Source organism: Sinocyclocheilus rhinocerous, unplaced genomic scaffold (genome assembly GCF_001515625.1).
Source record: "Sinocyclocheilus rhinocerous isolate Xijiao unplaced genomic scaffold, SAMN03320098_v1.1 scaffold241, whole genome shotgun sequence".
Classification (NCBI taxonomy): domain Eukaryota; kingdom Metazoa; phylum Chordata; class Actinopteri; order Cypriniformes; family Cyprinidae; genus Sinocyclocheilus; species Sinocyclocheilus rhinocerous.
In genome coordinates, this window is record NW_015659312.1 from 227,955 (window position 1) to 242,137 (window position 14,183).

At 35.2% G+C, this 14,183-nt stretch overlaps 2 protein-coding genes across 2 annotated transcripts in view; both read left to right on the forward strand.

Moving 5' to 3' along the window:
- LOC107723467 (uncharacterized) overlaps positions 1-159 on the forward strand; it is a 9,472-nt gene extending 9,313 nt beyond the window's left edge. The window contains exon 12 of the mRNA XM_016532102.1: positions 109-159. Within this exon, the coding sequence (XP_016387588.1) occupies positions 109-130 (22 nt within the window). The 3' untranslated portion in view covers positions 131-159. The remainder of the gene's footprint in view (positions 1-108) is intronic.
- A 1,118-nt stretch (positions 160-1,277) lies between these two features.
- LOC107723554 (protein ABHD16A-like) lies at positions 1,278-13,832 on the forward strand. The gene is made up of 20 exons (XM_016532239.1): positions 1,278-1,453; positions 2,766-2,822; positions 2,952-3,018; positions 5,955-6,041; positions 6,215-6,300; positions 6,389-6,462; positions 6,586-6,693; positions 6,861-6,975; positions 8,312-8,413; positions 8,559-8,622; positions 8,716-8,765; positions 8,918-9,041; positions 9,145-9,249; positions 9,326-9,389; positions 9,473-9,529; positions 11,823-11,885; positions 11,967-12,043; positions 12,782-12,880; positions 13,045-13,091; positions 13,214-13,832. Exons 1-20 carry the CDS (start codon positions 1,352-1,354, stop codon positions 13,295-13,297), a joined length of 1,632 nt encoding a protein of 543 aa, XP_016387725.1. The 5' UTR covers positions 1,278-1,351; the 3' UTR covers positions 13,298-13,832.
- Positions 13,833-14,183: the final 351 nt, after the last annotated feature.

Below are 14,183 nucleotides of genomic sequence, written 5' to 3' on the forward strand. Positions count from 1 at the left end.
TGGGGGGTTGCGTAATTGTTCATATACTCTTTGTGCATTCATCATCCTGCTAATGTTTTCCTTCTGTGTGTGTGTGTGTGTGTGTGTGTGTGTGTGTTTTCATTTCAGATACAACCAGTGCTGTGGTTGAGTTTATTAAACATATATAACGTATGTCGAGATAAAATAACTGTATTTGAAATAAAACTTAATGTAATATGTGACTTGTGTCTTATGAGAGTTAACTGTTCTTGTTACTAGTATGACACTCCGTCAAAAATTGTCATAAGTTTTCAGATACTTTTTCTTATCTTTTTTGATAGCAGTTTTATTGTAATGTCAATAATAGTGCACTGTAAGAAAATATGTGGGGGTAAAGGGTATAAGGGTAAAATAAGGATATTTTCAGTTAAGTTTACAGCCATTTCTTTTAACCCCAAATCACAACACAATACAATGCAATTCAAAATATGTGGAAAACACCTTTGAAAATGTCTGTAAATGTAAAACTATGGTTACCATTTGAAGCATAATAAACATAGGTGCTTTGTGTCTTGTAAAGTTACATTAAACTCATATAGCAATTGATAATTGGCCCTGACTCAATAATGAAATACTTATCCACAACACAATTATGAAAATGGAATATAAAATATTTATGTAAAAAAAAGATAATTATTATTTGTTAAATGTAATTATTATTTGTTATAAAATACTGTTTGTTTATAATAACAAATTTATTCAGTGTCAAAAATAAGTAGCCTACATCATACGTATATCAAGAAATAAAAAATGTTTCAGCAAAAATAATTAAATAATTGATTAATCGATCGATCAATTGATTGATAATTAAAAATTAAAAATATGATGTGAGCAAATAAATAAAACTTAATATGTTATTTATGATCAAATTTCATGTATTGATTGCAAGATTTTATATAGCCTACATTTTATACATTTATTTATTATAAAATATTTGTTTATAATGCAACTATTTATTCAATGTCAAAATTAAGTAAATTAACAGATCATAAAATAAACATATAAGGACATGTTTCAGCAAATAAAAATGCAATGAAAATAATAAATACAATAAATACAATTTTGAGCCTTATTTACGATCGCATTTTATTTATGGATTGCAACATTTTATGATATATTTATTTTCTTATGGTGCATGTATGTATTATTATTTGATTAATTTTGTCTGTTATATTCCCTAATAAAACACATCTCTTTTTTCATTGAACACATGCATCGAATGCATTGAACACCCGAAGCCGCGGCTGTTTAGTGGTTTTCTTTTTTGCATTCGCTGCTGTAGTACCTGTGTGATCATCACAGGCCGCCGTAGTTCCTGACCGAGGTGAGAATGGCCGGCTGGATGTTGCTCCGGTGCCTTTTCGGGCCCAATCTACAGCGGATCCACCGCTCACCGGACCAGACACGTACCGACGGCAGAACGCCCCGCAGGGTACGACTCTTTCATCCCCTTTAGACAGATCCATAGCCTTAAAACACTGCCGAGATCAGTCTCGCAAGAGTGTGCGGAAGTGCATTATTGTGCTATTGGCGGAGTCTCAAATCCAAGTGGGCTGCCTATCTAGACAGCATTTGACCATCAAATGCGATTTGATTTAATCGGAACGTTCGAAATGAGCTCAAATGATGTCTTAAAACAGTGTCTAGATAGGCAGCTCTCTCTGTTGTGAGACAGCCATTGACAGAGAGCTGTTTGCTAACTGAAGTGAGCTTCTCTCTCGTGGTCGAGTGACAGGGCAGGCTAGCATCTGTCATGAGGAGCACAACCATAACAACACTATTAGCGCACTCATGCGTCGAATTATTGCGTTTTTATTCTGTTTCTATTTGGGTTAGACATCAGACATTTGTCATTGTTATGAATCATAGGCTGTTGCAATAATAACTGAATGAGTAACGTTAATCTTTCTCTTACCCCCTTCACAGAGAAACAGCTCAGTAGTCTCACACATGAATCTACCCTTTAAAATACCATAGAATGCTTTTTTGTTTTTACTACTGTAAAATCATTAATGTACTGTATGTAACTGTAGGTTCTCCCTCAAAAATGTAAGATTATTTCTATAATAAAAATATTTCTATCATTTTGTTTATATATATAAATATATATGTATATATATTTTTTTTTTACTTTTTTTAAAATAAAAGATTGTAGTGGCTAAAACTAAATAGAGATTGACAGATATGTTTTGTAACCAATATTTATCGGAATGTTTTTATGTATATATTGTTTTCTGTTTGATTACTTTTAGTTCTAATTAACTGATATTTCACTGTTGCAAATTTGTGGCAAAATAAATAGCATAATTATTAGACTACAACAGTAAAAACACAACATGGATTTTGAATATTTTTTATAATAAGAAGAATAACACCATCAATAATGATACTATTGCTAGTTGTTTTGGGATATAAATGAAACTAAACTAAATGGATATAATTTATTTTCATGTTTATGTGATTCTTAAAATGCGTTCTGGCAGAATGAATGGCTTTTATGTGGAAAAAAATTTATACAAACCAACAAATTACTACAGTGAACTGATGAAGAGTAGATATGTGAGAATATTGGTACATTGTATCTATCAAACCTATTTTTTGGTCTGTATCTAATGCCAAGTGACCACAGATTTATTGTAACAATATCTGTGGTATTATTAAGTGTAGAAACTATGGTGGTCGCCATAGCAAACTTTAGTGAAGATACATCAAACTCAGAATTGCCATGTCTTTATCTTATGTAGGGCTGGAATTATCAGCCCAGAGGTTTGGAGAGGCACTCAGATAGCATCCTCGGATGGGTATGTGATCACAGTCATGTTTCATTGCACCCTGCAGTTGGTGTAGTTACCAAATCAATCCTGTTAAAAAAAAAAAGCCCAAAGGTTTTGTAATGCAAAGTTTAATTACTGTCATGTGTTGTCCTTCAGGCCTCAGTGCTGTGGTCTCTGTCCTACTACAGTTCTCCATTGCTCCTCTGTTATCTCTACAGGAAAGGTAAAACACAAATACAGCATCATATAACCGCCAAACTAATTTTTTTTGTGCTAAAATTATAATTCTATTATCCAATACACCTAGTAATAAAAAGCGTTTTATTGAAACAAAGATTTGCAATCTTATATTTTCGTCTCTTTTACCTGTACGAAGAATACAATCAAAATTAGAAAAAAGAGAGAGAAAGAAAGAAGAAAAAAAAACATCACAAACCATCCCTTACCAGACCTGTTTACATTAAATTATAAAGTATGATGAAGAAATATTAAAACATTACATTAACAAATGATGCATTAGTCCTATAGGGTTTCCATCAAGATAACAGAGAAAAGGGTGCCAGATTTTGTCAAACTGTTCATATCTGCCCTTCAAACAGTATCTAATTAGTTCCAAATGTAAAGTAGAAATCATCTCTCCAAATCTCTCCAATGTGACAGTAGGAGCCTCCTTTTTCTTCCAGAACAACAGTATTAACTTCTTGGCTGTAATTAAACTGTATGCAAGCAGTTTGTGTTGTGCTCCTGATAATGGATGCATACGTTCAGAAAGTCCCAGAATGAAAAGTGCCCGATCCGGCTGCATTTGCACCCTAAAAATCTCTGAAAGCACATCAAAAATTCCATTCCAGTAACTCTGTATCTTAGAGCAAAAAAATAAAACTATGGGACAAATTGACATCTACATGAATTAGATTTGTCACAAAGAGGTGAGACATTTTGGTAAATTCTATGTAGTTTCTTTTTTGAATAATGTAGTCTGTGAATGACCTTAAACTGAATAAGACATTGTCTAGAATTAATAGAATGTTCGATAAGATCCTTTAAACTCGTCTGCCACGTTTCCTCAGAAATTCCCACTCCTAGTTCCTTCTCCCATTCTTCCTTAAGAAAACTTGTAGAGGGAGAAATAAAGGATTTTTAATGATCGATAATGCCTTTTTACTTCCTTTACACTGATCAAGACACATCAATAATTGAGGGTGATGTATTATCCAATGAAGGTGTATGAGCACGTATATAATTCCTAATCTGTAGAAATCTAAAAAAAAATGACTCTGGGGGAATTTAAATTTCTGTTGCAGTTGACTAAAGGATGCCAGAGCCCCATCAATGAAAAGGTCCCCTATAGTACGTACACCCATTTCTTCAAATTTTGCACAAAGGTCCCATCCAATCTTGATGGGGTAAATTATGGATTCTTAGCGATTGCCTAGTTCCTTCTCCCATTCTTCCTTAAGAAAACTTGTAGAGGGAGAAATAAAGGATTGTAGCAGATAATAAATGATCGATAATGCCTATTTACTTCCTTTACACTGATCAAGACACTTATCAATAATTGAGGGTGATGTATTATCCAATGAAGGTGTATGAGCACGTATATAATTCCTAATCTGTAGAAATCTAAAAAAAAATGACTCTGGGGGAATTTAAATTTCTGTTGCAGTTGACTAAAGGATGCCAGAGCCCCATCAATGAAAAGGTCCCCATTTCTTCCCATTGCACAAAGGTCACATCCAGTCTTGACAGGGTAAATGATGGATTCTTAGCGATAGGAGTTAGAAGGGACTTTATCTTGAAGTGTTCTTTAATCTGTTTCCAGATACGAAGTATATTTCGAATTATGATATTACTGTTGAAGGTAGAATGATCCAGAGTTACAGGGGAGAGAATCACTGCTCCTGGATTGTAGGGATAACACTGATCACACTGATTTGTAGCCAGATTGGTGGAGCACTATGATCATCCAACCACACTGAAATTAGTCTTATGTAAGAAGCCCAGTAATAAAGACGGAAGTCCGGAAGTGCCAGACCTCCCTCCTGTTTAGGTTTACAGAGATGTGCCTTCTTAACTCTGTGATTTATAAAAAGCGTTTTATACATGCACCAATACACTTTTATTTTTGTTCCTCTTTCCATTTTGTTGCTATGTAAATAATATACAAAATATTGTGCATTTCAACATGCAGATCTTGTTATTACATGAGCAGGTGTTGATTGGTTCAGTCTTAATGTTACGTTCAGCAGGTGTAATCATATCATGTGAGTCACAGGCTAATGCTCTCACAGCAGTGCTGTATGTATTTTTAGTCTGGTTCATATAAGAGGTTTCAGACCTGAGGAGCACTGATGTTCAGGTTGTGAATAAGCTGTGCTTAGTTTAAACTGTAGTTTTAACTGAATGAGCTCTTTTACATCATGACCAAGGTATGATCTTGTTTAGTTTGAGCATTCGAATAGCTGAATCAAAGATGTTGGGCTATTGTAATATTAAGTACTGAATGAGGCACATACAATGCAGTTCAAATACTGTATTTTAATGTTGAATCCATTATGTGTTTGTGGTTGTACTGTAGTTCTTGATCTTATTGATGTTCTGGCATTAATGGAGTATATTGTGGTTAGAGAGCATGTTGTTTTCTTATTGTCTTTGGCGTTCTCTTGCACAAAAGAGTCTGTGCCTTACAAAGATGTGATTAATGGCATTCTGCAATAATTGTGTAATTAAAGGGGTCATATGATGCGATTTAAATTTTTCTTTTCTCTTTGGAGTGTTACAAGCTCTTGGTGCATAAAGAAGATCTGTAAAGTTGCAAAGACTAAAGTCTCAAATCCAAAGAGATATTCTTTATAAAAGTTAAGAGTCAACCACGCCTACCTAAAATGGCTCGTTCTAACACGTGTAGTGTTGTCTGCCGCTGCTCTGAGAAATCACACTCAGTCTTATCTCTTTGGATTTGAGACTTTAGTCTTTGCAACTTTACAGATCTTCTTTATCTTCTTTATCTTTAAGAGCTTGTAACACTCCAAAGAGAAAGGAAAATTTGAAATCGCATCATATGACCCCTTTAAATAAGCAGACATTTTTTAAAAAAATAATATGGTGAGGTACTGTTGGCTATCAATCTGAGATGATTAATACTGACGTATGTTGTAGGGTACATCTGCAGCAGTAAGCTGGCTCCTCTCAGTCAGTATGTTGGCACAGCGCTGGTCTGTCTGCTAGGAGTGGCCTATCTGAGAGGTGACACGATATTTTACTTTTGTTGTATATTTATTAGTAATGTTCGTCTGTTTAATTACCATACTTTTGTAGTTATTATTCATACTTTAAGTACATTCACTCTGTTTTAAATGAACACTTAAAACAAACATGATTTGTGCTTGTTTGTGTTTTTACCGCTGGACTGTTGTTAGGTTGGGGACGCTGGAGAAACCCAGAGTACCTTCAGTTCATCTCCATACTAGAGGAAACCAGGAGGAACAACACGCCTAGCAACAAGGTGAGACCGTAGCAGTGCCATAGGAACATTCCCATGGAGCTTTGCTTTGATGAGTCCATTAAAAGGATGTTGATTCTGTCCCATTCAGAAAAAACTTGCATGCTTTGACTTCGACTTCAAACACTGGCCTGTAGATTTCAGCTGGAAAGAAGTTAGTAGTCTGTGAGTATAGCTTGTTTCTCTCTTTCACTCGGTCTTTCAGTTTTAGAGGAGTTTGCTTTAATTAGGAGTCAACTCTGAGATCTGTACATGTTTGTGATGTTTTTGCACTTCCTCTGACTGCAGGAAGCTGTCTAAAGGTGGCGTGTCCCTGCTGAGGCCGGAGCCGAAACACAGAGGAGCAGCAGACAGTGTGCTAAATTCAGTTCGCACACTACCATGCCACATCTTAAGGTAATAAGTGTGTGATAATAGATTGACGTATTTGCAGTGATTTACCTTATTGTTAGGTTTGTAGAAATACATAGGTTTGGATTAGAGATCACCAATTAGCTCTCTTACATATACATGAGCAGTCATGCAACACCATAGGTTCTCATATATGTGTGTGTTTTGTGTAGTTATCTGATAGTGCACTCATTCGGCCGGAGGATTCTGTATCCGGGCTCAGTGGGTCTGTTGCAGAAGGCCATGAGACCCATGTTACAGCAGGGCCAGGCCAGACTTGTAGAAGAGGTAACACACGCACAACTACAAACCCATACTATAACACATTCAAAACACTTCTTGGGATAACGTATGTAGCTTCTCACATTTTACATTTTGGAACTCCCACGGTCAAGAAAAACCTAGAAATATCAGGGAATACAAAAATAATAAATTAGCAATTAAAAAATAATTAAAACCTAAAATTGAACAAAAAAAATTGCTTAAATTTGGTTTTTATGAGTGCAATCTTTGTTAAAGGATTTTTCCTTATTCAGTATTTGTTTTTGGTTTTTTTTGCAGAAAATGCCATAAACTGGCATTTCATATACAGTATAGGCTACAGATGTGCTTGTATTGTCCAAAAAAATCAATTTGAGAGTTATTGCATTTTGCCTTAATTATAAATAGTCATCATTACACTTTGAAAAATATTTTTAAAATTTGTTGAATCCCTGCTATATATATTGAAAAATATTGAAAAATTAGTTGAATCCCTGTTTGAAATATATATATATATATATATATTAGCAGGGATTCAACTAATTGTTGAATAAAAAAATAAAAATATTTATATATCAGCAAGCAAGTTTGAGTAAGACTGAGTCTCTTATGCTCACCAAGGCTGCATTTATTTCATCAAAAATACACACACACAAAAATAATAATACAAATAGTATTACAATTTAAAATAACTACTTTTAATTAAATTTAACAATAACTAATTTACATTAAAACAGCTTTTAGATATTATAAATATATTATAAAAGACTTTACTGTCACTGTTGATCAGTTTAAAGGTCCCATATTGTCAAAACTGAAATTTCCTGGCTTTTTTCATGATAACTGAGGTCTAGGTGCTATGTAACTACCATATAAGTTTCAAAACAGTCAGTCCACAGTAAAATTCACACAGCCTAAAGTAGCTGTGATTTTTCACGAACCGTTGTGACTTCCGTAAAAGTTGACGTCAGAACTACACAGCCGCCTCCAGTTTCCCCTTTGTTTTGCTGCCTCCAGCTAGCACCTGTGGTTGGCCTGGCCATGCCTCACTCAGAAAACAACAGGCCAATCAGAAGAGAGGCTCATGAATATTAATTAGACAGGCCAAAATCACCTGTTCTCAGCAGAGCTCCTGAGAAAGGAGCTGTACACATATATTGAGATGTTTTTTGGTACTTATACCGCAAATATATATTCTTAAGGACATCAAAACCTAAAATAAAACTCCAGAAAGGTGTAAAATATGGGACCTTTAATACATTTTACTAATAAAAGTTTCTTTTATAAAACATCATACTGACTGAATTTTTTGAACAATATATGCTGTATATAGAAATTCATTGATTGTGTGTGTTGTGTTCAGTTTGACGGTCAGCGGAACAAACTGGTGGCTTGTGATGGGAATGAGATTGACACCATGTTTGTCGACCGGAGGAAAGATGGGGGGCAAGCTGGAAAAACCCTGGTAAGAATGTGAATAGTGTGAAGTAAATGTGCCACTACAACAGAGAAGAAGAAACCATAACAGAAAAGCTTCAGGGAAAGAACATAGTATAATGAGATAGCATATTACCTCTAGCTTTCCATTGCTGATATAATTTGCATCACAGGTGATCTGCTGTGAAGGAAACGCAGGATTCTATGAGGTTGGCTGCATGAACACGCCACTAGAAGGTAAATGTGTGCGAGTCAATGTGTGTCTGTGTTATATTTTCAACGTTCATGCACTAGATGTATGTCAGACTGTTTCCTCACTTCTGTTTACAGGTGGATATTCAGTGTTGGGCTGGAATCACCCAGGGTTTGGCGGCAGTACAGTAAGTCAACATCACGCCATCTGTTCCTCACACTGACCTTGGCTTAACAGCACACAATTAATGACACTAGAGACACAAGTAGTATTTGCATGTGTTTTATCTAAAATGTAAAATGGATTAAAACATTTTTTTTCTCTCTTCTGCTCTTTCAGGGAGTTCCATTTCCTCAAAACGAGGCCAATGCGATGGACGTCGTCATTCAGTTTGCCGTGCACAAACTGGGCTTCCAGTTGAGTGACATTATTGTGTATGCTTGGTCAATAGGGGGCTTCACAGGTAAACAATCTCACACCAGCCAATCACAGATCAGAAAACACTGATCCACAACAGAAAAAAATGATTCATTCGTTTTAATTCTTAATGTGCTGCTCTATTTTAGCGAGTTGGGCTGTGATGTCATACCCAGAGATCCGAGCTCTGGTTCTAGATGCCTCATTTGATGACCTTTTACCACTTGCACTAAAGGTCATGCCTGACAGCTGGAGTAAGTGTTTGATTCTTTTCATTTCTACTCGGTTCTCTAAAGAGTGACCCAAAAAATGTTTGTTTCCATTCCTCAGGACCCTTGGTCACCCATACAGTGAGGCAGTACATGAACCTGAACAATGCTGAACAGCTCTGCAAGTTCGTCAGCTTTTTCATGATTTATTTAACAACATGAAGCTAACAGCATGAGCTCTATGTAAATACTTTGGCTTTGATTTCAGGTACCAGGGACCAGTGTTATTGATCAGAAGAACCAAAGATGAAATCATCACTACTACGTGAGTTCTCCAGGACACAAATAAACAGGGTTGGGGAGTAACGGAATACTTGTAACGGCCTTAAGTAATCAGGATACAAAAATCTAGTAACTGTTATCCGTTACAGTTACATCAAAAAACAAAGTATTCAGATTACAGTTACATTTTGTAAAAAGTGGGAATACTATCAGGATTGCATTTGTTTCATTTAAAATTAAATGAGTTTTGTGACATATAACGCTATATTTAGCGCTACTTCATCATACAGTAGTTCCTGGTTCTGTTGGCACATGTTGACTCACGTGAGCCGCCTGCTGGTGCATGCGCAAATAACACCCGTCTACAATTATTCTCCTCAAACGCGGGATGAGACGCTGCTACAGTAAATTACGATGCTTCCTGCTGGGAAAAACGTTTTCATGTCTGGAAATTTCAGTTATTTTGTCTTCAAAAAAGATAAAGGAAATAACATAGTTGTACAGTGTGAGCTATGCATGAAGACTCTTGCTTTAACAAAGGCTACTCAAACAACTTGAACATTTGTAGGTGCTACTAGCATGGAAATCATCATGTTAGCTAAAATTTAGTGTTTGTTAGTGATTTAAAATTCCATGGTGTGCATGACTGCAGTTGTGGGTAAGTTTTCTAGCGGAAAATGAGATTCACACCCCGGATCAGTCAATGAAATAAAGAAAGATCATAGCATTTCACATGCATTTCGACATCTAGGCTTATTTTAAAATAGACTAACATGTATATGGTGTAAATTTTTTAATGTGTATAAATTATATTCATTAGGGGTGTGACAAGACACTTATCCCACGAGACGAGACGAGACACGAGACTGGGTTCACGAGAACGAGACAAGACCAGTTTTTTAGACTTTTTAAAGAAATCCTCAATGATGAAATATATAGGGAAAAATAGTCTTTTATTCAACTGAAAAACACAAAATGCAAAAAATGTAGGCGCATTTTGAAATCAACTTGTACTTTATGAAATTAAACTTCTATTTTAATGAATTATATGCAGCAATAAACAACATGTAAACTAGAGCTGCACGATTCTGGATAAATTGAGAATCATGTTTTTTTTATATATATAAATTGGAGATCACGATTCTCTCACGATTCTGAAGAAAAAAAGATTAGAAAACTAAACAAAATAACAATGTACTAGTGGTTCTGACAAAATGACTTTTTTTTAAAATATTAATTTAAACTAAAATTGTTTTTATTAAATGAAGGAGGCAGTGTCTCAATTCATAAAGACCTGTTTCACAATTGGTATCTCCTGAATGAATGATTCAATGACCAATACTTTTTTTAAACGAGCAGTTGTCGCCACCTCCTGGAGAAAGAGGATAAGCGTCACAATACATACGAGTGTTAAAGGGGTCATATGATGCTGCTAAAAAGAACAGTATTTTGTGTTTTGATCGCTACTGTAGAGAAATAAGTGTTTATACCCAAACTAAACTTTTATCCCAGAACTTATGTTATTTAAAAGTCTGTAACACAGAAATAATGATGTGTGGTTGAAAAGATTGTTTGTGTTGCTCTTTTTGGATCAGCAGCAGCATGAATGATTCATTAACATGGGCAGCGACAAAACATGCTTCTCACGCTCCACTGACGCTCGCGATCTAATAGACATAGCTGAATCGTTGTCATTCAGGAATAAGATTGCGTGGGTGTCTGAATCGAGATCGCAATCTTTAAACAATTAATCGTGCAGCTCTAATGTAAACACTGCTAATTGTTTTGCGAGGTTATCGTCACGTTCTCGCGAGACACATCGGATCTCGTACCACGAGATCTCGTCACATCCCTAATATTCATTTTTACTTGTACATGTTAAAGAAATAAAAATAATATTAATAAAAATAAAACTAATACTAAACTGTATAGCCACTAGATGTCTGCATAGCTTTTTATATAAAAATATATATGGGCTGTAATATCTAGGTGGTGAAACAAGACACAATTTTTAATAGTTTCAAATAGTTTTTACTATAGTTTTTATTCGTTTTAATTTTAAAGTCATAGTTAAATAAAAGTACTTAGATATTGCTTTTTGACTTTATTTACATAGGTAAATTTAAGTAATCCAAAAGTAATCAGATTACATTACTTTTATATTGTGCTACTTGGATTACGTTACTGAATACTTTTTTAATTAAGTAATTTGTAACTGTAATGGAATACATTTTAAAAGTAACCCTCCCAACCATGCAAATAAATACATTCATGCTTGAGGAGGCAAATGTGAATTGTTGTTGATCTTGACATGGCTGTATTATGTTTTGACACAGGGGTCCAGAGGATATCATGTCTAACAGAGGGAATGACCTGTTGCTCAAACTACTCCAGTACAGGTCAGACGCGATTCACACAGACGGCTTAATCTGGTTCCGCTCAGTCAATTGGTTTCATCTCTCTTTCTTTGTGTCTCTCAGGTATCCTAAAGTCATGACAGAGGATGCTATCAGGGCAGTCAGGCAGTGGCTCGCAGCAGGGACACAGATTGAAGAAGGTATGCTTTTATAGTTAATTCATTTTAATTATTATTTTTCATTTTTAATTCATTTTAATTATATTTTAATTCATTTTAATTATTATATTTGAAATTGGCATTGGTTAGTAGTGGAATTTCAAAATATTATTTATTAATATTAATGAATTTTTCTCTTGATCAATATAGAACTGTAACATGTAACACCCTGGTTTATGGTTTTAGTGTATTTTTATGTATTTTAACAGGGATTTTCAAATTGGGTTCCAAGGAGTGGAAAAGTTTAGAGAAAAGTGTAAAAATGAATAAGTAATATCAGTTCTAATGTACGGAATTATGACAATATGGTTTCATTTTGCTTTGTACAGATTCATGAGATTAATCTAAATTATTTTATTCAGTTGACAGCCATATTTTTTTTTCATGTTTATACGTCTAACATTAATGGTGGATAGAAAACAGATAGTGTTTGTTTAATAGAAACTAAATATTTCCCAGATAATTCCAGATACTTTTTCATTCTGTACATAAAAAATATAGCTGCCTTTCATATTTTTTTGGAAGGGGATAATCATTTGGGCATCAGAAAGTTTGAAAACCCCTGGATTAGAATCTTGGCCATAGCAATGGTTATGAACACTTAATATGAAAAGAATTATGACAATTTCCAGATGGGTTTGTTCTCCGTTTTCTCGGTTTGATTTGGCTTTATTAAGCAGAATGTTTTTAAAAGTGAGTCGTTTTTCCTCTGTTCTTCAGAATCTGTGTACACGGGCTATGAGGTGGATGATGATTGGTGCTTGTCTGTGCTGCAGTCCTATCAGACAGACAGAGAGACCCTGTTCCCCTGGAGCGTTGGTTCGTGCTTCATACACAGTAGCCATGCTCACGTCCAGAATTGGTTTCATGTGATAGAAACAAGGACGTTCAGCAGTGATTTCCATTACTATGGCTACAGTTGCTGTCTAAAACAAGACAGACATTTGACTGTTGGTGATCTGATCTTCTGTCTTTTGTTTCAGGTGAAGACATGACACTCGAGGGCAGAAGGCAGCTTGCTCTATTCTTGGTATGTTACAAAAATATCAGTGTCTACCCGGTGAATAGAAATGCTACTCTTTCTCTCTCTATATATATATCATATAATATGTTTATAGGTCATTAATCTAACAGGACATTCCTCTCTCTCAGGCACGAAAGTATATGCGAAACTTTGAGACGACACACTGCACTCCACTCCCTATTTCTGAGTTCAGGCCTCCCTGGAAACTGTAGAGAGCCAAGGGGACTAACAGGAAGACAGTGCTGGAGGACAGAGGTCAAAGGGAATCATACCGGTACATTAGAGTCAGTTGTGTGGGGCGGCAGGGAGACGATCAGAATTAGTCGTTCGTTTAAATGTGACAGGGTTACTCATTTATGTTTGTTCGCATGGTTTGATAGAGACATTTTAAATTATTGGTTGTGCTCTGCCTCCGTCGCAGTGAGTATTTAACATGAAAATGAAGATTGGAAATGTGTTGCTGCTCAGGTTTGTTGTCACTGTTGTGACGTTTGTTTCTTTTGAGAGACTCTCAGTGACGGGACTCAAAGATCTCTTTGCCTCTTTCTCAGTCTGTATTCATTTTTATCCTCTATTTTGTGGAGCACTGTAATTATGAACAAATTGTATCGTAAAATAGTGTTCTGAATGTTTTATTACGTATGAATATTAAATAAAACCAGGGGATACTCTTTTTTTGTGGTTGGGTTCCTCTAAGTCTTCATGTCATTATTTGTGGTTGACATGAAAGTTTCTTATTTGAAAGCTAAATTGAAATGGTATAGTTGTTTCTTGAAAATGGGAACAAGCATTGCTGATATACTGTATACATTTATGTTAACTTTATAAACACATACAGTGGGTATAGAAAATAATCTTAACTCAACTTATAACATCCAAGTGAAAGATATTACACCAACATATCAGAAAAAAACAGAATCACCCCCTTGTGTCAGTATTTTGTTGAACCAGCTTTTGCTTTCATTACAGTCTTTAGTCTGTTGGGATTTGTCTCTGTCTCTACTAACTTTGCACATCTAGACTTTGCAATATTTGCCCACTCTTCCTTGCAGAACTGCTCAAGTTCAGTTTACTTAGACGGTGACCGTTTCTGGACTG